The following is a 24,001-nucleotide window of genomic DNA, read 5'->3' on the forward strand; positions in this document are numbered from 1 at the left end:
GCCTTGTTCCTTGTGCACACCTTCTCCAGATTCTCTGAATCTTTTAATGATATCATGCATTGCTAATGAAACATTGTTTAGTAATTGAGGAACACTGTTTAGAAATTGTTCTGGACTTCATAGATGGACTTTTTTGCAGATTGGTGAACTCTGGCTTTCTAACATGTTCTTTTTATGGCCTATCATGTTTCTGACCTGTTTGCAGGTAATCTAATTAGTTGCTAAATGTTCCCGCAGCTGTTTCTCTTTAGTACCACAAATGGTTCCAGCTTTTTGTTCCCCTAACTTATTTGAAATGTTTTTCTCCTATCAAATTCGAAATGAGCTAATATTATTCAGGACATAGTAAAACATCTCACTTTAAACATTTTGTGTGTGTTTTTGTGTTCTTTTGTGACTAAAATACAGGTTTATGAGATTTGCTTATCATTGCATTGTGTTTTTATTTGCATTGTACATCCAAACTCATTGGGAATAGAGATTATATTTGCATAGGTCCTCTCAGTCTTATAATAATCTTAAAGCTCAAAGTAGAGCAGTCAGTCTCACTGTAATATCTGCACATTCACAAGGAGAAGGGTTCTTAAGCAGTTTGAGACCAGCAACCCATAACATAATGTACCATCTGTACTCTTAGACGCCACTAGAATTAAAGTTTAATATTAGTAATCTAAAAGTTTTGAAAATTAAGATCTTATATCTATTAAGTGGACACAACATAAAATAAGATTTCTCTCATAGTAGGGAAAATTCCTCTGTTACGTTGTTAGTTAAAAATAAAGTTTAACAAACACATCAATACACACAGACACACACACGCACACAGGGATAACTGCTTCAACCAAGTAGACTAGAAAGTAGTGTAATTAGAGCAGCCATGTGTTCCTGTTGTCCGCAGCTGTCGGTGTGTGTCTGAGTAAAACGCCTTTTTTTAGAGTTTGTGTCAGAAGAGAAAAGGAGCGTTTCGTCCCTCGCTTTTTCTGTGCATGTGTACATATTTCTAAAGGTAGTTTTTCCACCGGGAGCTACTGTATTGTGTTTTGTTTTTCTCATTCGAAGGCTCACTTGACGCAGTACAACATTCATCATGATTACGCCGCCCCGATAATGAAACACAGTGGAATTAACATTCATTGTCCCTCCCCATCCGCTGGGAGCCTAAAATGTAAATGGGAAGGCTTTACTGTGTTTCAGTGGAATCAAAGTGTGATTCAAGGAGACCTCGTGCGACACTTCTTTGAAACAAAGTGAGTTAGTCAACTGTATATTTAGCTGAACATGGCCTTTGTAGTTGTTAAGTGTAGCAGTGTAGTTAACAGTGAAATCTAGAAGACTGGAAAACTGCAGAGATCCAACATGAAGAGCATTTAGTGCGCAGGGATGTTATTTTCCCATCGTAGCGCTTGTGGCCAAGGCTTTTGCTAATTAAGTGGGGGAGATTTTCTTTTTTTTTTCTCTGAGTCACAAATGACTTTTATTGGCACAACTTGGACAAAAAGGAACATATTTGGATTTTTAAAAGTGCACCTAATTATACTGCTGGTTGCTCATGCATTGCGTTTGTTGCTGTACTTCTCCTCAGCTCAGCCTGTGCTTTTAACTCAAATGCTACGCTGGGGTTTTGAAGTTGAAAATAACCATCAGGTGTGCATTGGACAAGACAAGTGCACCCCCCCACACACACCACACACACACACACACACACACACCACCACGAACATAATATATTTCCTATCATAACATGCTTTTGTGCTGCATTTGACCAAAAGAAGCTGAGATGAAAATAGCATTATTTTATTATTTTCTTTATGTATTTTCAAGGTGTTGAGTCAGAGGTTAGGGTTTCCACTTTAGCTTTTCAATTTATTAATTCCTCTCTGTGGTGCTTTTGCCAGCCAACAGTCTACACTTTTGATTCTGTTGATGGTTGTGATAAGTGCTTTCAGAACCCTGAAGGGCAGAGAGGGAGAATGAGTGTAATCCAGTACAACTAGCAAAAGTCATCAAATCGCAAACTCTGAAAAGGTAAAAATTTGAAAACTGCTTTTGAAAAACAAGGTGCAAAAATGCACATTTAGGTGTAATCCTTTCATGAGGCTGTGTTTCTTTTTTTAATGTGCTTACCGATTTCTTGAAGTGTTTGGATGTGTCAGACTGGAAGTGTTATGGTGAGTTTGTACCCACGGAGTGCGGCGAGCAGGTAAGGACACTGCTCAGGGTTAACGGGCTGGGTTGAATGCAAAAGTCCCAAGAGCCCTTTGAAGAGAGAGCGAGAAAAAAATATCTGAGTGTGAGAGGTGGAAATGGAAAGAGAAGGAGATGGAGGGAGAGCTGTGAGGGCGAAGCAGAAATGACCTCTGCAGTTCTGTTGATGACATGAAGCAGAATAAGAGGAGAGATGAGGGAAAAGAAGGGAGACAAACTGAGCAAGGAGGATTAAGAAAGCAGCTGGTGAGGATGATCCAGAGGAGAGTCTGGGAGGAGAGAAGGAGAGAGAGAAAGAAAGAGAGAAATAAGAGAGAAAGGAGGTGGAAGCTGAAGAAGAGGGAGGTGCAAGAGATTGATGAGGGAGAGTGAGAAACTAATTCTCACTTCACTCTGGGCTGGAAGATTAAGGAAGATTAGAGAGATAGAGTGAGGTAGGGAGAAAGATGGGGTGATAACTTCTACCACATGCCACAGAAAGATCTTTGAATGCCTAATACCCAGAGAGAGAGAGAGCGACAGAAAAAGAGTGTGTGAGACGGGGAGATTATGAAACATAATAAGAGGTAAAAAAACAACATACAAAGTGAATGAGCTGGGGAAGAGAGAAAGACAAAAAGCCAGAGTGACAAGAGAACCGATAGATAAAGACGGAAGCAAATCAGGCTCAGAGGGGTCCTAACAGTCGTGATCCCTGATATTATAAATGTCTTTATAGCCGAGTCCGTTTCTAGGAGTGTGTTCTAATTCATGTCATGGGAGTGTAGATGCAAAATCCAGGTCATCTATATACCTCTCCAGCATTCGCGTTCACTGAGTCTTCCCATTGGGATTCATTCTCCTGTACTGAGCCGGTCTGTGTGGCGGTATCTTTTACACTCTGTTCTCTTTTACTTGCAAAAAGGGAAGCCTATTTTCCATTCCCTGCCACTGACATCTATTTATTCTCTCTCTTGACTGTTGGTGCAAAAATTTGAACAGCTATAGGCTGCCATGCATGTTTTCAGGAGGAAAGGGGTGATGGGGCGAATGCATAACACATGGGTAGACACAGGTGCGTGGATGTATATGTGCTTGCACACATGCACGCACGCGCATATATATAAATGTGTGTGTGTGTGTGTGTGTGTGTGTGTGTATATATCTTATGTTGTGGTTGACAAATGTGTGTGTCCTCATGCTGGAACACATGCCTGCTGCCACAGAAGTTTTCTGTAGGAAATGAGGAAGCAAGGAAAGAGAGGGGAAAAGAGAGGGAGAGTGCTGCAGTGGCAGACTCAATCCGTCATGCAGGATTACAGTGTAAGCTTCTCCACGGCCATAGATACGGTTTTATGGAAGAAACACAAGGCTTTTCTAAATGCAGTAGGCCCTCCTATCCTTGCTTCATATTAGAAACAAAAGCAGAGGGTGGAGGAGGGCCATGAGGCTTCTTCCTCCCCTGCGATCTTTGCTGCCTGATGGCTGCTATCTCTGAGGACTGATTGAGCATCCTTGATGCACTGTGGGATTTCCAGGGAACAGCTTAGGAGTGACCTTGATTCTCACCTCTGTGCCCTCACGCACTGGAGGTGTGATTGTTACTGCACCTATCCTGAGGCAGAAGTGACCTTGGAATGTGACAAAAGGCTCATAGCTTTGTTCCTCTTTGAAGCTGGGATTGGTAGGAGGTGATCTTATGCATTTGAAGAAATATTTTTTCCTTGCATGTGTCTCGTGTGTGTTTGAGAGAGATCTGCCCCTCACATCTTAAACAGAATTTATAGTTGCTGTGCTGGAATGATGCCAGAACATCATTCCAAACATTACACAGCATGAATGCGCCCCGCAGGGAAAAAATCGCCCTGAAAATACAACTCTGCCAAACTTTGATCTCCTCCATCGCCCTGCTACACACCACTGAAACGGGCAAACGCAGCTTGGAAATCTTCCCTCAACATACACCCACAGCCTTGTTGTACTTCTTTGAACTAGCACAGAGAAAGGTCCCAATAAATACAATGCTGCCACAAATATTGGAAAGTAAAAAGGGGTTAGTGTGCCCACATAGCAGAGGCTGACGACTGCCTTGCAGGAGAGCGAAACAACCGCCGCATCGCTGATGCTTCGCTGGATGCTGTGCAACATCTTGCTGCACAAAGCACTCTGCAGTTTTAATTTTCACATCCTTTATCCGATCCTCACCCAAGGTGGCCCCGCATTATAACCTGCCAGAGATACCGACTTAAACGTGTCGCAATCTGCTTTGTCTCCCTGAGCCGCTCGAAAGTAAACACAACAGCGAACTGACCCAAATGGAGAGCGACAAAAGCGAAATGAATCTGAGATTGGCTCGATGTCATTAGAATTACAAAAATATAGCAGGAAAAGACCTAGGGAGCATGAAAGTCATACACGGAGAGGAGGGGAGGGAGATATATGCTAATGAGGCTGGGACTTATTGACTTCAACGAGGGAGGATTAGAAGCTGTGACAGAACAAGCTTCCAGGCCTGTTCAACCAGCGGAGCCGAGGCGTGAATGCAGCAGGCTACGATAAGGGAGCAGGACACAACAACATCCTTGGGATAGATGGTTCTGACAAAATGCAGATACAAGTCGGTGCTGAATAGATATCAGAAAGATTAGTACCACGTTGTGTTGTTGATTTGGTAAAGCGGTCAATCCGGGACAGGTGCTTCCAGGGTCTTAAAGTTGGAACCAGGGATATCCGTAAAAATTATAGTTGGATGTGGCAGTCACAGGCAGCAGTGTCATTACATCTCGGCTATTTGCGACTCACATTTCAGTCACAGTAAATGCATCAAAACACATTTGAGATATCTCAAGTTTTCCCCAGTTCCCGTACTGGAGGTCACTGCTGCTGTCAGTTACTTCTCGAGGGGTGTAGTCTGTATGTTTGCCTCCACAATAACGTATTTTGACAAGTAACTGATGAATAAGCATGAAAATTGGAATAGACATACATTGCCTCCTGAGAATGAACCATTGACTTTCATGGCGTGCATTGACTTTTGGAGCAGAACACCTGTCCTAGTGATTTCCCTACTGAGTTTCATCTGATGGTTTATCCTTTGGGAACACTCGAGCTTTCAGTGTATTCTTGGATTTCTGGGCCCAAACTTCTGGTTCTTTAAACTGATCGATTTACCATAAGTTAATTTTTTATAAATAATTTAATAAATGTGATTTCTTTTCCAGGTCACTGATAGATGATGATTTCATGATCACATTTTGTGCAGTGTTTGTGGCTCTTTCCAAATTGGCTCCACATTACTATCTGCCAGAGATAGTGGCAACCACAGCCTGCTCAAATGCGACTGATGTAACTATAACATAATAACAAAGGCTGCAGCAATATCGACATATTTTTATGATATGGTAGAATTTACTATATTACCAGCTGCAGGTTGACATATTTACCCTCTATTGAATGAACTGCTTTCAAATTTGGCATTGACATTTATGTTCTGCACATAGAATTTAGTGGAAATTCTAATCTGTCCATGACTAAACCTGCAGAAATAGTTATTCCTATTAGTGTCAGCTATACTTAGTGTTAAGTGCTAAGTAACAAATATGTGCTACATGAAGGGGACGTTTTTGTCAGTTTGCAAACAAAAAAAAATATCATTTACAACCCACCCAAAATTCCAGTGTTAAAAAGTGTGGGTGCTTTCTGTCACGAGCTGAAAGCAGGGACTCAAGCGCAGAGCAGGTTGATGTCTCAGAACACGATTTATTTACACACCCGTGCAATAATATATACAGTGACGGGAAATTCAGGGTTCCAGGGGATTAGGGGAAGGCTCTCTCTCTCTCACGCTCGCTCACGTCCTCACACACGTTCGTACCGCGGGGAGGTCACAGGTCCGGGAAGATAAGCTGGAACAGGGAAAGGGAGACATCACTCACAAATCACGAAGGCATAAAGGTGTAAGACCATGGGAGCTGGAAAGGTAGACTAACGTCAGTAGCGCAATCATCCCGCGATGAGAGGATCTGTGACCCAGCCTCAAATAGAAGACGGATAATCAGCTGATCGCCAACAGCTGTGAGAGCCAAGGGCGGGAGCCAGCTGTGAGCTCCGCCCAGGCAGAGAGATAGGGGGAGAAAGAGAAAAAAAACACAAGTGTAGCCTTGTGAGGCCGGCTGGGCAGGCACGGGGACCATGACACTTTCAGACACTGGTTGACAAGCTAATAAGCACTAAAGCGTTGTGATGCCTTAAGCACGGAATTACTGTGGCTCTAGACTTTTTACATATTTGCAGCTGCAAACAGATATTCATTTGTAGTCAGTCAAAGTATAAATTTCAGAACTATACCACCTTCCCCCCAAAAACCCCACAGCATGTAGGCATTAACACGAAATCTAAAGCAAACATGTTCTGTGATTGAGAATCATCCCAGAGGGGCCATTACAAACTGAACAAACACTCTTTCATCATCAAAATATTACACACCTGTTTCTCCAGCAAGCCCCACCAGAGAATATTAGTGGAAGCCAAAACCCTGAACACCTGTGGAGAACACACTCAAAGAAAAAAATTTCAGTGCGCAGCAGAAGCTTATTGATTGCATCAGAGGACATTAAAAGTAAGGCTGCTCGATCTTTCCTCTTTTCACTCTCTCCCCGCCTGGGTGGGAGATAAACATGAAAACGATCTTTAACTGTAAGCTGAAAAGAGATTTGTGCCGATTAAGGTGGAAGATGGAGTGTCATTATTCACTCGCCTCATTGGTCGGTAGCCTTGGTGCTCTTCTAAAATGTGCCATCACCTTTCCAATGCATCACATATAATCACAGACAACCTTGCACGTGTTGTGCTTATTAATCTCTGAAACGACCCTCTCCCACCTTACCGTGTCCTCTACGCTGCCTTGTCCAACCTCTAAGCCTTCTGAAAGGAACACCCTTGAAAGGCGAACGGCAGACGGAATGAGAAAAAGATGTTGTGAATTAAACCTGGCCGTAAACGTCTTCAAGCACTTTGCAGTGAAGCAGCTACGTTTCTAATGATGACTACCTTTATTGACCTAAGCTATCATGCTCTGCAGCTCACAAAGATGACAGGTGGGAATAAACAGAGTCAATGCAAATCAGCTCTTTCAGTGGGTAATTTTCATCCACCTTTTTCTCTAAAAGCCTGCAAACGTGTCGCTTTTTTCAAAATTCTCACACGCACACACACACACCCACACACACACACACACACACACACATCTTAATGCACATACTGTTTGCACATGCACGCAACTTTGGGGAGATAAAGTCCATCTGCAATTCCCGAGGACTTCTGCTGAAATGTCAGTGCCAGTGTGTTGAAAGGATCAGATAGCTTTTTGATGTTGCGCATGCAGTCAGGCAGAAGAGGACGAGAGACAGGGCTGATAGGCATCAGGTGTAATTTTGGTAACTGCTTTGGCAGCTGATGACTCACCATTCAGAAGACGCAGACAGAGCACCAACCTAAAGAGAGATTGGCTGAAGTCAGATGAGCTGCCTGACACACACACACACACACACACACACACACACACACACACACACACACACACACACACACACACACACACACACACACACACACAAAAACCCAAAACATCCCCTGACCTTTGTGCATGAAGATCATTGGAGCTGATCTGCACCTTCAACTACTCAGCAGCGAAACAGCGGAAAGGCCTAAAGGTAGATGTCAGATGCTGTTATAGTCCAGTGACACAATAATAATTTGTTGCAGCCATATGATGCGGACAGCAGTATCACCCACCCTGACAAGAGCTGAATATGTTAGTTAAGGTTTTACTTTGGTGCTGATTCATAAACCAGAAAATAATTGTCACTAACTAACTTTAACTATATTACCAGCTAACTTTAGATGAATTATAAAACACCTAACATGCACACACACACAGAGGAAGCATTAGGAAGTATGCAGTAGTATGCACATGCAGAATCTAGACATGACAGTCACAAGTACGTCCGCATTAAGGCCATAGAGTGGTGGGGTCGGGTGGGGTGTGGGGGTATGGAATGGATGGGTGTCAACGTTTTTCAAAGAGCTGGGAGAGACGCGAATAAAATAAAGCATTTGGCACAGTGTTAATTTTGGCCTTTTTAGCAATAATGCACACAGTCTGCTTTTTATGCATAATTTATAGTTTTAAAAGGCCTGAACGGTGAGCAGAATTTAGCAGTAAATCAGAGTCCTTCAGTGGGTCAGTGCTGTCACTGTTGGTATATCCACAAGCTCTTAGCCAGCACTTTACCTTATGGCCAGACAAATCAGACTTAGAACTACTTGAACCATTGCCAAAGCAGTAAAATATAGGCCACAAATGTTGTCCCTGTCATGACCCTACTGGCACGTCTCCTGGCACTGTGATTCTCTGGACTGTCTCCTGTCAAGATTTATTTGATCTTTATTGCACCTCTCACAGTTTATATACTGTAGCTTAAGATAAAGCAGCAGCAGCAATAGCAGCAGCGGGCCTCACATTTTCTGTGCTCAGTAGAGCTCGATCTGTTTGTACCCGTGTAAATATTTACATCTCTAAATTGAAACTGGTTGCAGTATTTGTGTAGAGAATATTGAATATTCGCACAAAGATGCCGGCTGCCTTAACTGTTGTATAGCTAAATTAAATGCAGATGTAAAGGATGAAAATTGAATAATATATGTCTAAAGATGCTGCTCCATACAATCCTATTAAAGTTGCTAAAGCTTACCCTGGATTCCTCTCACTTCCTTGTTTTTGGTTCCACAGAGCATGAAAGATCATTTTGCAGCTGCTATTTTTGCAATGATTAATTATATATGAAATACTTGTGCGCATCACATGATGAAAGTTGCAGTTTGGAGTAAAATTGCTTTACAGTTCATGTGTGGGGGTTTAAAATCAAACTTATTCCAGCAAAACAGCAAAACTCCCACTTCTGAAACAACAGTGGTGTTTCCCTAACCCAACATCACTGTGATCTGATGGAGAAAAAAAGACTTCCAGGGCAGCTAGATAAAGTTTCCTGATGTGGATATAACATTTACTTTGGCACTATTTTTCAACCCTTGTTGGCAAGCACAGCAGTAAGATGTTTTTTGTAATTGGTCACCAAGTTTGCACACATCTCAGGAGGGATTTTAGCCCACTTCTCTTTACTCTAAATCCTTTGACAACTCAAAGCTTCAGATCCCTCCACAGATTTTCTATAGGACTGAGGTCTGGAGACAGACTCCATGACTTTAATGTGCTTCTTCTTTGGCCATTCCTTTCTTGACTTGGCGGTATGTTTTGGGTCATTGTCATGCTGGAAGCTCCATCCACAATCCACATCAGTGTTCTGTCTGAAAGATGGAGGTTCAAAGATTTCCTGTACCCTGTGCCACAAAGAATAATGTTTCCACCTCTGTCCTTCTTTAGGTCATACTCAACTTTTCTCTTCCTTCAAACACAGCGGGCCACATCGCTGGTAGCTGACCTCAGTGCTCTTAATGTCAGCTCCTTCTCAGCACAAGACTGCAGTACAATACTTACCTGTAATGCAGCAGCAGTTTGGATCTTTAATTTTTTTCTTTTTGTTGTTTTTTTTTTGGAGGTGGGGTGGGGGTGGAGTTTCTCTACCTCCTGTGAAAACAAATTTCTTTTTGTGTTCTCCACCTCCTGAATTGGTACACTGTGCAAATACAGTATTTGGTTTGCACACCGCTCCTGGATTACAGGTTAGAATTGTGCTTTTCGTATTTGCCTTCTCAGGGAACAAGTGTGTGCAAGCGAGAACAGCGACATACAAAGTGCCAAGGTGACAAGTGGACCCAGTTACTAAGCACGAATCACAGATGGATTTATGAGAAGCTGCTTCCAGACGTTTCTGTGCATTATTGTAAAGATAATTCAACACGAGCGAACGCTCACGTCTCGTGTTTGCTGTTTTCGCTGCATGTTCTGTATTTTAAATAGCCGCATTCTTGCTTTATGTTCTACAAGCTCTGACTCTTGCCTTTCATTGTAACCCCATTGATCTAGCTGAAAGCCTAGCAAATCCAAAAACCCCTGCTGCCGCTCTCTTATACTGAGTATTTTTAGTCTTAATCTCACCAACAGGCAAACAGCCACCCCTAAGTGGACTGAATTTCACAGCTCTTGAAGCCATGCAAAACTGTAAATTCATAGCATTGCTTTTTATTGCAAAAAAAGGAACAAAAAGAAAACAAAAAAATAGGGTTGTCACATTGTTTGCCTTGCACTTGTTTCCTTCTTTGCACTCCATAAAATAGCCTCTGGAGCGTTTTTGTGTCCGTAGGCTCGTGCTGTACACCCCCCATGAGAGGTTAGCACCTGCTGTCAGTATATCAGTAAGGGTGCGATAGAGACAAGGCTGGGGACACAAGCGAAAAAGATATTCATACATTAACAGATGAAAGCTTCTGTTGCTTTTCACCTCCTCACACTCTGACAGGTCTGCTTTTATCTGCCAAAGCTCAAGGCGAGGACAGAGCTGCTTTATGGCGCTTTGCACTTCAAAACTACCTGGTTAGTCTTCCAAGGAGGGCCCCGCTTCCCTGCAGCAGCCACCCATCAGCACCTCGCATCCTCTTCTCACGCAGATGCTTACACGCGCTCCACCATTCCACCAAACATTCCTATTTTTCCTTCATTTTTGCCCTCCTCCCCCTAGAGTTAGCCTTTGTTACTCTATGCATAATTCTTTTGGGGATGGGTGCGTTTTCTCTTCCCTCCTGGTGAAAGAGCGCTCCCTTTCTTCTCTTTGACTTTATTGTGTCCAGACAGGGAGTCCCCAGAGCTTTCTTTATTTTTCACACTTGCCCAGATATATACTGTGTTTTCAGGGAGAATTCAGTGTGGATGAATAAGGCTTTGTGAGGTTTGTGCGTGCATGTAAATGAGTAAGTTTTTTAAAAAGAATGTTTAGTCAATAGGGCTTGGCATGTCTGGGTTTGCTCATGGTTGTGGAGAAGGCTTGATGGCCGTGTTGCTCCTGTGGTGGTGTTCTACCTCTCCAGGGGCTACTGGGAGAAAAAGAGGATAGACAGAAAGCAAGAGGGGGAATTGTAATTAAAATTTTCAGTCTTGTTAAGTTGGTGACAGCTTGCAATCGATGGCAAGAATCTGCCTCCAATACTAACGAACTAAAAGATCATTGGAGTTTTAGGTGGGCTGGGACCAGTAGAGGGAAAATAATTAAGATATTTATGGCCTCAATTAATCAGTTCACTGAGAAACTTGCTGCAGGAATACAGTACAGTTGGAAACTCTGAGAATGTACCTCAACTATATATTTTCTAAAACTCTAATTAGGAAGCCAGAGCTCCCTGAAGCAGCGAGCAGTATGACCTTATCATCCTTATTTACTCCTGAAATCCTAGTAGAGGCTATGGTTGAGATCCCCGTCCTGATCCATGCTGGTTTCACAAGGATGAAAACAGCAGTTTCGCCATATTACATTATAAAACTCTAATGAGGAAATATGAGCTCCCTTGTGATTCAAACTGCAGCACCCAATTATCCTTACTTACAGCTGCACAGGCTGATACACCCAGGTTAATGGCATAACAGAAGCTCTCCCCAAGGTGCTCAGCACAATGTGAAAGGCTGTGACATAGATCAATACATTATATCAGTGCGTCGACTCGGTTCTGGGGAATTCTCTCCTTCTGAAAATGCTGTAAAAAGATAAAAGAATGAAAGAATGAAAGTGGTGCTTCAAAGGAAAACGTCACATTGACAGAACCTCCCACGCGAAAATGTTTTAAATTTGTGCTCAGCTGGCGAGCGCCATGTTGATATTCTGCCCCTCATCCCGCCACCTGCCCCGGGCTTGTTAACAAGGTGCCCGTGGCAATGATTGCCTGGCCATCAAACTCCCAGCTGATAAGTTCCTCTGGGAGAAGCGGAGCTCTGTCATTGAATTCACCCCTGATCACCTCCTCATGCTGTACATTTGAGATAACGCTCGGCCATACCCGGCCTCGCATCCTTGGTAACGAGCGCTTTATATATGAATTATTCTGTAAAAATCCCCCCAGCATTTTGCAGCTACTTTGTGTAAGTGCGGGATGTATATTATTCGCTGCATTTGATAATTTGTTGACAGGATTTATATGCACAATTACGGTGTTGTAGCCTGTCATCAACATGGTATCCGGCGAGACACCTGTCACTTCCAATGTTGCAAGGCCCAAGAATGAGATTGGCTGAATGATTGAAGCCTGAGTGCAGTGAGGGTGAGGGACACAGTGACAGCACTGTGATTGACACAAATGAGAGAGAGGAGGAGATGATGGAAGGGAGCGAGGAGAGGACGGGATACTAAAACAATAGCAGGTTAAGAGAGTGGATAGAGGGAGATTTACAGATAGGCCGTAGAAGAGACAGGTGGCGAGTGGGAGAGGTGGGAAAAAAGCAGAGGACTGGGTGGGTGGGTGGGGGATGGGGGGGAGGGTGCTCTCTACAGTTCATCAAAAAGGTTTACTTAGAGAAAGAGAGTGCTGGGAGACAGGAAGCTGAGAGGAAGATGAGAGAGGAAAAGGGTGAAAACTATTCCAGGAGGAACATCCCAACTTCAGTCATGCCCCAGTGAATGTGCTGACAGGGTCTGTCTGTGCCACAGCGGAGCAAGTGTCATACACGCAGACACACCACAACACACTGCACAGGGCAAGAGGAAACTGCCACTGCTTAATCCACAACACACAGCATACACAGCATGTGTAAGCTTTAAATGCAGTTTTGTAGCATTTGCTGGATTAGCCCACAGGACAACATCACTGCAAAGGACACGCTTTCCACAGTCTGTTCCGTGTTTACTGAGATTACTATTCATGATTTAAAATTGTTGTAGTTTGTCTTCCATGATCCCGAAGAAAGAAAATGACCTCGAGAATGATGTTAAGAACTTGGGATCAAGTGTTTGAAAGATGTGAGAATTTTACCAAGAAGCCGTGAAATGTGGCCGTGATGTCCACGTGGGGTGTCCCCATAGACTCACATGTTCAAACGTCCATTCTTTAATGCAGTCTTGGTCTTTGTAGCCCTGTCTTTAATGTCCGAGTTGGACCAATTCGCTCTGTTTATGCCTCTTTGTCTGTTATTGTTAATGTATAATTAATCCAGTTATAAAGTGATAGAAGTTTTAGCTCCAATTATTGGTTAGAGAAAGTCAAATATTTAGAAGTGTTTTAATAATTTGTTTGTGTTTGTGTGAATCAAATATGGATTTATGGATCCAGCTTGCTAATCTTCCTAACATTGGCTAATAACTAATACCCCCCCCCCCCCCCCCCCACACACACACACACACACACACACACACACACACACAAAACAAAAAGACAATCAAACAATAATAATGCTAAAGTGACACAACTGCGCCGATCTTTTATCTACAGTCTATGGGATTTATTAATCAAAGATGCCTATTGAATTGACACGACTGAATTGCTGTGTCAGAGCGGCATACCAGCAACTAAAATGTTACATCGCTCCCCGCTGCTTTGGTTTTGACCGTTATTCTATCTCACGCGATTTCTCCAACATCTTGAAAGTGTTTTAGCGAATCACTGGCATTTGGAGTTGAATTACACCGTACACATGGTCGTCTGCCTTTGCACGCGTAGTAGCAATAAAAAGGTTTTTATGTTAATGCAATCTGGGAAATAGTCACATTATTGACTTGTCAGATGTGTGGGCTGATGTTACTGAAACACTACTGAAGGGCTCCTGCTCTTATCTTTAAACAAGCACACTGATTGATATCTGACATTTTGATTTGGCGTAGGATTTCCATTTGAGGCTTGAGTGCTTGAGAGACATGCTGAGATTCAGATGTTTACCAACCTTTTAGATCGCTCGGGGCCCGACATGCAACAAAGTGCATCCACGTCTACGGCTTGCATCTGAATTGAAATGTTAACTGACTGATCAAAAGACAGTATCAATCGGGGTAATTAATCACACTTTAATATAACATGAATCTAACTTCATGTCATAGCTGGTCTCCTTCCAGTGCAATCTGAAATCCTTGACAGTTGTTCCCATTAATAAATGCCCAGAGCAATATCTAATAAGAGTTACTCTATCACCTTTCCATATACAATACCGCGGTGATAGCTTTGTCCCTGTCTGTCTCGCGTAAAACATTTCAGTGATTATGAAGCTATAAATTGAATTGCGTTCTTGCCCTAAAAAAGGCCTTTGTGAAATTGTGATTGCTGCACTGTTAAAAGGTCTGTCCTGCCTGTCAGTGACTTCTTTTACCTGTCTGTGCCTCTCCACTTTTAATTAACACAGTGCAATGATTAAAGTTTTAACTTAATTATCTTTATCTTTTCTCTCAGGGTGTTCAACCCTCGGCGGGAAACTGAATGAGACACTTGACGAGAGGAGTGGAGGGAAAAAAAGCAGCGGAGAGAAACTTGGTGAGATAGAGGGAGATATCAGGCAGCTGGAAAAAAAAACAAAAAGGAGAGGAGTGACTGACACCTGCCCTCCAGCTCGGTGTGAAGGGCATATAATGGGAGAGTGAGAGGAAGGGCATGAGGAGAGGGAAAGGAGAGGAGAGAATGAAGACAACCGGAAAACAAGGCCTGCCTCAAAGCAAACCTGTCTCCAATTAGGACATCTCACCACAAGACAAGATGATTACGAGAAATTTTCTCTTCTTGGTGTCCTTGTGTCTGTGGGAGGGGCTTGCGAGAGGTGCCTCAGCCAGTAAAATTTTACGGAGGAGAGGAGTGGGCGGATCGCACGTGGTGAAGCTGGGGGAGAGCCTTTCTATGGACGCGAACGTGGATTCGAATGCAATGCCCGTGGTTACTCTTCGAAACCTGATTAGCCACGAGCAGGCGAGCGACGCCAGATCTTTTTCTTACTCCAAGATGTTGCAGAATCATCCTGCCCCATCTGTAGCTAATAAGGAGAGACAAACTTTCAAGCCCAAGCGCGAGGTTGACTCTGTGGCCCCGCGCACATTGGCCGCTAGCAAGGAGTTTACCCAGGATGGGAAGAAAGTCAAAAACAACACCAAGAATGCTGACTCTTCCAAAACAGGGAGGTCAGAGAAAACTTTCACAGTTCATCATAAGCCAGATATTCACTCTAATAAAACCAAGTTTAAATCTGGCTCCAGGTCCAAAGGCAGGCCTGATTTCAGCGTCCATACTACGGGCGTGCCAGGGAAAGGTTTCAGCATAGACTCGAGCCGAAAGCTGAACCTCACTGGCAGTTACGGGGTGCTGAAGCTGCTCTCAAAAGACAACCTGGTTAGGATTGTCAATTCCCAAATGCAGAGCGTTCCCAGCTTGAGCTTTCCGAGCAAGGGCAGTCGGAGCAGGAAGCGAGATTTGATTGACGTTAATCACGGACAGCTAGAGCCTCAGAAAGTGCCGAGACAAGATATAGCTGTCACTCAGTCTCATGTGGGATATGATAATCAGACTGCATTTCCTTATGCCAGCCCAGTCGCCACTACAGATCTTAATCGGGACCGGGGCCCTGACACTCGTATTAATCCGCTAAGTGAAGTCAAGCCAGCTTTAAGTAAAGGGCAGGACAACTTGGGAAAACAGGGTTCAGATAGCGGCGATAGCAAGAGCAAACACTTTGCTCGTTTCCTGTCAACACCTCGCAGCGAGGTCAGTTTGAGCCCTGAGAAGGAAGTAATGATCAGCCAAACAGAACGGCCATTCACATCGACAAAACATCTCCCGCTGTACGTTCCCTCTGAAACAAATGAGTCTCCTCCATCTGTGCTGACAATGCAACCCCTGGGAGTGAGACCGGGGAACAGAGCAGCAGAGTCCCGTGGAGACCCATTAACAGAGTCAGCTCACACTGCTCAAACAGATCTCAGCACAGCTCAGTACTCCGCAGATGAAGACAACAAACTTGTCAACAGCAGTCATGTCCTGAGGCTCCACCCTGCTCACGAATGGAGCCGCGTCGGGGAAGATGCCAAGATGCACGGCGCGGATCCCAAAAACGCAAAGGGCCTCGTATTTGAAGAAGCAGAGTCAGAGGTGGAAGAGGAGGAGCGCGATCGCATGGAGGTGAAGGGGTCACGGTCTCGCAGCAGGAGGAGCTGGATCTGGAACCAGTTCTTTGTGATTGAAGAATACGCCGGGCCGGAACCTGTGCTCATTGGCCGGGTAAGGAAAAAACTTCATTCATCATTTACAAGGGCTGTGAACTGTTTTATGAATGTTTTATGGATATTTAAGACACTGTTACAAGTCTCTTACATGGCTTATTTAACCCAAGGTCCTCGTTTCAGTTACACATCTCATACAAGAAATCATTAGCATACTTTAGCCCCATAGTCACGCTCCAAGTTTTTTTTTTTTTTTTTTTTTTTTTTGTGCATCGTTATAATCTCGCAATTGGAATTGATTTACTTTCCTCCAATATGGTACCTTCCAGGTAGCTGTAAAAACGCCAATGAATCTATGAAGTACCGAGGCGGGACAAAAGCCCCCGATCCGGTGAGCCCAGGGGGCTCGTCATGATCACAACCAATCTACAGCAGCCAATGGGAATTGACATATCCAGGCGAATTAATAGCTTTACTTTTTCCTTCCACCATTGATCCTCCCCGGAAGGCAGAGAGCAAGAGAGTAGTCCAAGTGTTCCCTCATTTCCCTGTAGGTCAGTCCTGTCAGCTATCCTCGCTCTTGGTCTCAGGCCTGCAAGATCCTCCTAATGCTATTTCATTCAGACTGATTTATACTTGCTTTGACAGGATTTATCACCGCATTCGCCCTCAGCACAGTCCTATTGCTCAGGTCTGCAATTTATTTAGATCACTGACTGACTGTGTCTTGCCCAGTACACACACACACACCTCCCCTCTCCCTTTTTTTAAAGAGTGAGCAGACGAGCGTGGAAGAGGTCACGTCGAGTGGACAGAAGGTGTCTCGGAGCCCTGCACTGTAATGGCTGCGCTCTCAGTCCTCAGCATGCGCCAACTGTCTCAGTACCCAGCTGCGGTAGATGAGCTAATTTATAAGCCTGTGTGGCCAGTTTGCTGAGCAAATGAATAGTAATGATCCCCGTGTGACTGCTGTAGGCTGTGAGAAGCCGGTGTGCGTGTTTGTGTGTGTGAGCGCTTCAAGTTCAGAGCTTCAGCTCAGTGGGAGGTGCGTTGAACTGAAAAGACCCACATCACATTGCATCTTTAGGTTTTAATATCCAGGTGCAGGCAGATGGGCAGGACCTCGCGGGCTTTGTGCGCAAGCCTCCCTGATGTTTAGCTAATATTTAATGTGGCTCCTTTTGCTTTGTGCTGTGACTGATGAAGGTCTGAGTGGAATGCTGGGAAGCACTGGAGAAGATGTAAGAGCCAATGGTCCAGCTTACAGATGGCACTGCGTGTAAAGCCATTAGTGCCAATCTGCTGTGTCAAGCAGGTATTTATGCCAGCACATTGTATGGCACTCAAGGAGGGAACAACGCCAGGCCACACACACACACACACACACACACACACACACACACACACACACACACACACACACACACACACACACACACACACACACACACACACACACACACACACGCCCATATGATAGTGCTGACACTTGGAGTACACCCAGAGCACTATTGTGACTGTGTATCTGTGTGTACTGGGTTAGAGATGCGTATGATTAGTTCCCTACTGTATGAGACAAGTGGCGGCACACATGTATAATGCTCTTATAGATCTTAATACGCTTATGAATTTTTAATCTCCCGCTCTGGCCCAGTGTAGGCCAGCTCTATAGGTAGAGAGATCAATGCGCGCTTGTCGGGGGTTTTTTTGTGTTTTTTTTTACCCTATTGAGGGCCTGATTGTGTTTTAATGGAGAAGTGTGAAGAAATTGACTGTGCAGGCCAAAACAGCTCCACCTGCCAGACCTAGCCCAGTCCAAAATCAGGCTCAGTCAGCTGCAAATACTGTTGCCTCTGTTTCAAAACAACGCATCTCACCTAAAACCAACTATACTGTCCTTACGCAAATCGTGGTCATGTGAAGGTGTTTTTCTGCGGGCTTGTTTTAAAATACGCCTTGTGACATTGATTCATGCTGGATTTTTGTGTGATCTTGGACAGTTTGTTCCAAATAAATCTCTACTAAAGCTGGAAACTAGAGCCAAGAGTCTAATCTGTGATGTCAATAGGAGACAAAGGCCCTGCTGCTAAACTGATAATGAATTGGTGGTGTGGAGGGGGTGGAGGGGGCAACTCTGTGGACACAGCGCTGGGCGCAGTTTTGAAAGGACATTTATGAGCACTTCCTCTGATTTCAAACTTTCAGAAGCTCTGTCACAAAAAGTGCTAATCTGTTCATCAATCTAAAGAGAATATAAAATGAAGCAGTCTCTGAGCCTTCCACTATCCATCAGCTGTTGCTTGAAATATCTCTGCACTCTCAGAGATGCAAGTTTTTGTTTACTGTAGCATATTGCTTTTGGAGAGTTGTTCAGGTTCACTAGAGTTGCCTAAAAGGGCAAGAGGTTTTCAGCGGTCTGTCTGAGTCAGTTTTCTGCTCTCTACAAACACCCTTTCGCTCTTTATGTCTCTCTTACACCCATGCAGAGCCCTGCACACACACACACGGGCATGCACAGGCACACAAAAACACGTGTGCACACTTGCAGACGCTGCCATGTTACTATATTTCCTCACAGTGGAGTGTCTCTGCCCCATGATAATTGTGAATTTAATTGATGCTGTCACATGGTCTGTAATGGGGTTTCAAGTGATTGCAGAGGCTGTGTGAAAGAAACACAGATTTTTCTTGAGGAGAAAAGGCGCCTCAGCAGAGCTGGGATTAAAAAAAAAAAAAACGCCCCTTTTCTGATTAGCTTTTCTTCTCCCCTTACTCTCTCGCTGCTGAAATGCAAACTCCCTAACACCTCATGCGGGGGGAAAACGTGACATATACAGCAGCTTCTTCCTCTCTGTTAGGAAATTCCTTCTTGCCCCGTCTTCACCCCGATAACAGCGTAAGCATATGTGAGACCTGGTGTGTTGGTGAACGTGCATATATAATTCACCAGCGCAACAGGAAGTGGACTTAGGCTATCGTCCTCATTAGCATATCATTTACATCATCATGAGCATACATAATTCATAGTTAGTGAAATATGCTGGTAATACGCAATTAACATTGCTGTCTGTACTATACATGGCGCTCACACTAGGGCATGGCAGGAATCTATAACATGTAGGCATCAGTGGGAAATAGTAATTAGATACTTTTAGCTCCTGACATGCTGAACAATACCAGTCATTTCTCATCATTATATTGAATCATTAACATTCACTACTAAAAATTGCTCTGCAAAGTGCATTTAAAAGATTCCCCCTGCCTCGGGGCATCTTAAGATATATAAATAAAACAGTTAGTTACCGACTGTCCTGCTAATGATAAGACCTGAGCCTCTGGGTGCAACATGCGCACACGAGATATTGGAGAAGTGCTTGTAGGAAATCCTCGGTGTGATGCAATGGTGAGAATGAGGTTGTCAGACGAAGTTAATTCTTAGTATGCATGCTTTTTCTCTAATTTTCACTCTTGCAAAGCTTGTTCCTCATTAGCTACAAGTACATTTATTCAGCTGCATGCAGTATTTCTCTTTTATGATAAAACTATACTGCTCAAAAAAATGAAAGGAACATTTTGAAAGCACTTTATTTCTCCATAGAACAATCATGCTGGATATCTATGCCGATATAGACTAAGTAATGTGTTAGAAACAAAAGAATTCAAGTGAAAAAATGAAACAATTTAGTCCATTTTACCAAAATTGCATTGCACCAACTCAAAATGGTTTGTGTGGCCTTGCCGAGACAACTGATGGTGACCTGGGAGATCTTGTCCCAGTTCTGGATCAGGGCATCACTGAGCTCCTAGACGGTCTGAGATGCAACCTGGTGGCGTTAGACGGACCGAACCAGGGGCCAGTCGAGGTATCAGTTCCTTCATCCTCCAGGATTTGCTGGCATACATGAGGCCGGGCAGGGTAGGGTCATGCATCTCATTCTGATACCTAATGGCAGTCATGTTGCCGTTGCCTAGCCTACCTAGTCTTTGTGTCACTCCAGGGACAAAGTAACAGGCAGCAAAACATTTTCCCTGGCTTCTCCAGACCCTTTCACATCTGTCGCATGAACCTGCTCTGATCTGTGAAAAACACAGTTTGCCAGTGGTGGGCTGAGAATTCTGGTATTCTGTAAATCCTAATCTGGCACCACGGTGCTGGGCAGTGAGCACAGGGCGCACTAGAGGATGTCGGATCCTCACGCCACACTCATGATGTCTGTTTCTGATTGCTTGGTCAGAGACATTCACATCAGTGATCTGCTGGAGGTCATTTTGTAGCTCTGGCAGTGCTACAAAAGGCACAAAGGAGCAGATACCTGTCCTGCTGATTGGTTAAGGACCTTCTACGGCCCTGTCCAGTACTCCTCGAGTAACTACCTGTCTCCAGAAATCTCCATGCTCCTGAGACAGTGCTGGGAGACACAGCAAACCTTCCGGCTATGGCACGTATTGATGCGCCATCCTGTAGGAGTTGGGCTACCCGTGCAACCTCTGTAGGGTCCGGGTATCACCTCATGCTACCAGTAGTGTAGTAGTGCACCTGTTGTTATTTCATTAACATCAAAGCAGCTGAAACTGATTAACAACCCCCTCTGATACTTAACTGACCAGATCAATATCTCACAAGTTTAAATGAGTCGATGCTACACTCTGATTAAAAAGTGTTCCTTTCATCTTTTTTCAGCAGTGTATTTCACAGCTTTAGTAACTGGGTATCTCACAGGCTCTACATACAAACACAAGGCAAACAAATATATAGATAGTATGTATTTTACTGCTAATGGATTCAGGTAGCGTAGGCGTGGACTCATGGGAAACATTTCATTGGATCAAATTTGGCCTGAAATGTTCGAATCTTAACTGTAATTTTATATGTGACGCAATACTTCTCACTGTACTATTCCTGCATTTCACCACCGTCTGTTTTTGATCCTTGCTTATTATCGTAAAGCTCAGTTCTTATTTTGCTCCTCCTATGCGTCTTTCTTCTCCGTGTGCCTCCTGTGTGCTCTTTTTCTGCATTTCACATTGTCTGAGTTTATTCTCGGTATCTCTGTTAGTGTTAGCTTCTTTTTTTTAAAGTTTACTTCGTCATGTGGTTTTCTGTTTTTACTTCAATCCTCTCTTTCCGTGTCTCAAATGAGTTCACCTGTGCCTTGTTATCCCTCGCTTTGTGTGTGTGTGTGTGTGTGTGTGTGTGTGTGTGTGTGTGTGTGTGTGTGTGTGTGTGTGTGTGTGTCAGTCTTGGTCTTTTGTCAGGTTGTGGTGGCTTGTATTCCTTGTTTTCCTTCTGCTGTCTCTCTGCTTTTGGATTTCAGTAGTTGATTTTTGTTAAATCAACGTCGAACAAAAGTTTCTCTTTGTGTCAACAACTGGGTCCTACTTAATGAACTCTACTGCACATGTGATATGTGTGCCTGAAGTGAAAGCTTCACTACTTCTGCAGTAAACAGACACTTCGTTCCATCCCTGACATGCATAGAAGTTGTGGAATAGACAAACACGCGCACACTTGTAGATTCTAAATACACATTTGTATCAAGAATAGGTAAAACACACTCCGTCGCTGCAGAAACACATCACACAGAAAACTCGTGAGCCATGCTTCAAAGTTATAAATAAAAGTGTGCAGATAAAAGGCTCTCTCATGAGTCTGGAGGAATGAGAGAGGAAAGAGGCATGGAGAGGCAGACAAAAGATGAGAAGAGCGTGTGATGGTGCCAATAGGAGGGCCAATTGTAACTGTAAACACACACACACACACACATGCCTCCTGACAAGACACTCATCAATAGTTATTAAAAAAAGGACTCGGTGTTTTCCTGTGCTTCCACTCTCCCTGTAGAAATCATTTAGCCTCCGGGTCCAAGCACAGCAGGGGTGAGACAGCAATTAGAGAGTGACTACAGTGCAGGGAGGGAGGGAAGAGGGGAGGGTGAGACAACGAGGGAGAGCAGAGCAAGATTACCATGCAGGACAAAGAGGGGATGATGTGCAGGGGAAAAGTAAGAGAGACTACAGAGAGGGGGACGTACGGCGGCGTTAATGGCGTGAGGATATATGGAGCAGAGGGAGGGAGGGGAAAAATGTAAGTGGTGGAAAGTGAGGAAAGGTTAATGGCTGACAATTGGTAGATAGGAAGAACGTGTGAGACAGTTAAAGGAAAAAGAGAGGAGGGGGAAGGACCACACATCTCTGAAGCTGACCTCGCAGCCCGTCGAGGCCTGAAGCGAGTCGGAGGAAGGAAGACGGGCCGGGGAGACGAGGAGAGGGTTATGAAAAGAGGCAGGGCATCAGTGCAGGGACGTGCAGGGTTTACAACGAGGAAAATACAAGAGAGCAGGAGAGAGAGAGGAGGGAATTGAGGATGCAGTTAAATACCATTTTATTGCAAGCCCCTGTGGAGGCCAGATTTAAATGTGTCTCAGTGCTGAGTGGGTGCAGGATCACATAGAGAAAATAATAGACAGGAGGAGGGAAGGAACAAGGCTACGAGGGGAAAGAAGAGGAAGAAAAGAGGAGAAGCTGTGGAGTCTATTAAAGATGGAATTCAAAGGAAACACAGCCCGCCGTTCTCTTCTTTTACTTCCAATCTCCCTGCTCCCTTTATAGCCCCTGTTTCATCTCGGGATAATGTCGAACAAATCAGCAAAGCAAGTATCTGAATTTAAAGCATCATTCTCCCGGATGTGAAGATGGCAGTATTTTATCTCAGGGAGTGTATGAGCCCCCTTTAGAATACATCCAGAACATTTTTAACTTAATATAAAAATACATTTGGAGGTAACCCCAGAAATATCGGCTAGCATTTGTGTAACCTTAACAACCCGTAAAGGAGTGTAACGGCCTAAAATAAAGCAAAAAATTAGAGCCGGGGATGCTCCATTACCTGAGGTTAACCCTACAAGGTTAGTCGGTGTCAATGGTGAGAAATACAGTGAGAGTTTAAGTGGTGGAGTATGAAGGGAAGAAGGCTGTGCAGGAGCTGAATTCATGATTATGCATAGCCCAGTGTGAGCTCTGTGACCGTGACCTTGAGCTAATATTTATGCTAGACTGTGCGCTCCACTTCTCCCCGTGGCCCTGAAGGAGCCCATGAGTCAGAGAGCTGAGGGCATGGGCAACAGTGGAGGGCAGAGGAGGCTAAAGAAGAGGAGACGACACATGACTGAAAGGAACTGAGTGAGAGAAAAGAACAGGAGGTAGTTACAGTGACAGAAGTCATCCTGCTGTGAACCTGTTGGCTGCTCAAATTTGATTTTTGTACCTGTAAACCCGTAACATTAACACATTACTAATATTAAAGCATTAAATTAAAAAAGCACTTCTCTATTCATGTGAACATTAATGCTGTTTGTAAATGAGGTTGTTGCATGAGCACTGAATTTTAGCTTCCTTAGCCTAGACGGCCACGTTACTGTTAAAGCAGCAAAGCTGCCATCCCCAAAATGTCTTACACATTTCCTCATAATCAGGACATTCATTTCTGCTCAGTCATATACAGTAACTGGCCACACATGAGTCTACTCCAGTCAGGTTTTGTTGACCTAAAAAGAAAATAAATCACTTTTATCGTGTGCCAAACAAGCCCACAGCTACTCAAGCAGCGCTGTTGGTCTGTAAAGAAGATAGACTGCAAGAGTTGTAAAATGTGGGTCCATGATATGTTTAAGACTTATATACACTGTATAAAG

At 43.9% G+C, this 24,001-nt stretch overlaps 1 protein-coding gene across 3 annotated transcripts in view; it reads left to right on the forward strand.

Annotated features, from left to right (window-relative positions):
• cdh24b (cadherin 24, type 2b) overlaps positions 1-24,001 on the forward strand; it is a 169,935-nt gene that overhangs the window by 42,546 nt on the left and 103,388 nt on the right. For all 3 annotated transcript variants that reach the window (XM_085388332.1, XM_085388334.1, XM_085388333.1), the window contains exon 2: positions 14,560-16,368. In XM_085388332.1, coding sequence (XP_085244458.1) covers positions 14,860-16,368 — 1,509 coding nt within the window. In that variant the 5' untranslated portion in view covers positions 14,560-14,859. The remainder of the gene's footprint in view (positions 1-14,559; positions 16,369-24,001) is intronic.

This window comes from Rhamphochromis longiceps, linkage group LG18 (assembly GCF_057381845.1).
Source record: "Rhamphochromis longiceps isolate RC_006_pf linkage group LG18, R_longiceps_female_GT1.1, whole genome shotgun sequence".
In the NCBI taxonomy this organism is placed as follows: domain Eukaryota; kingdom Metazoa; phylum Chordata; class Actinopteri; order Cichliformes; family Cichlidae; genus Rhamphochromis; species Rhamphochromis longiceps.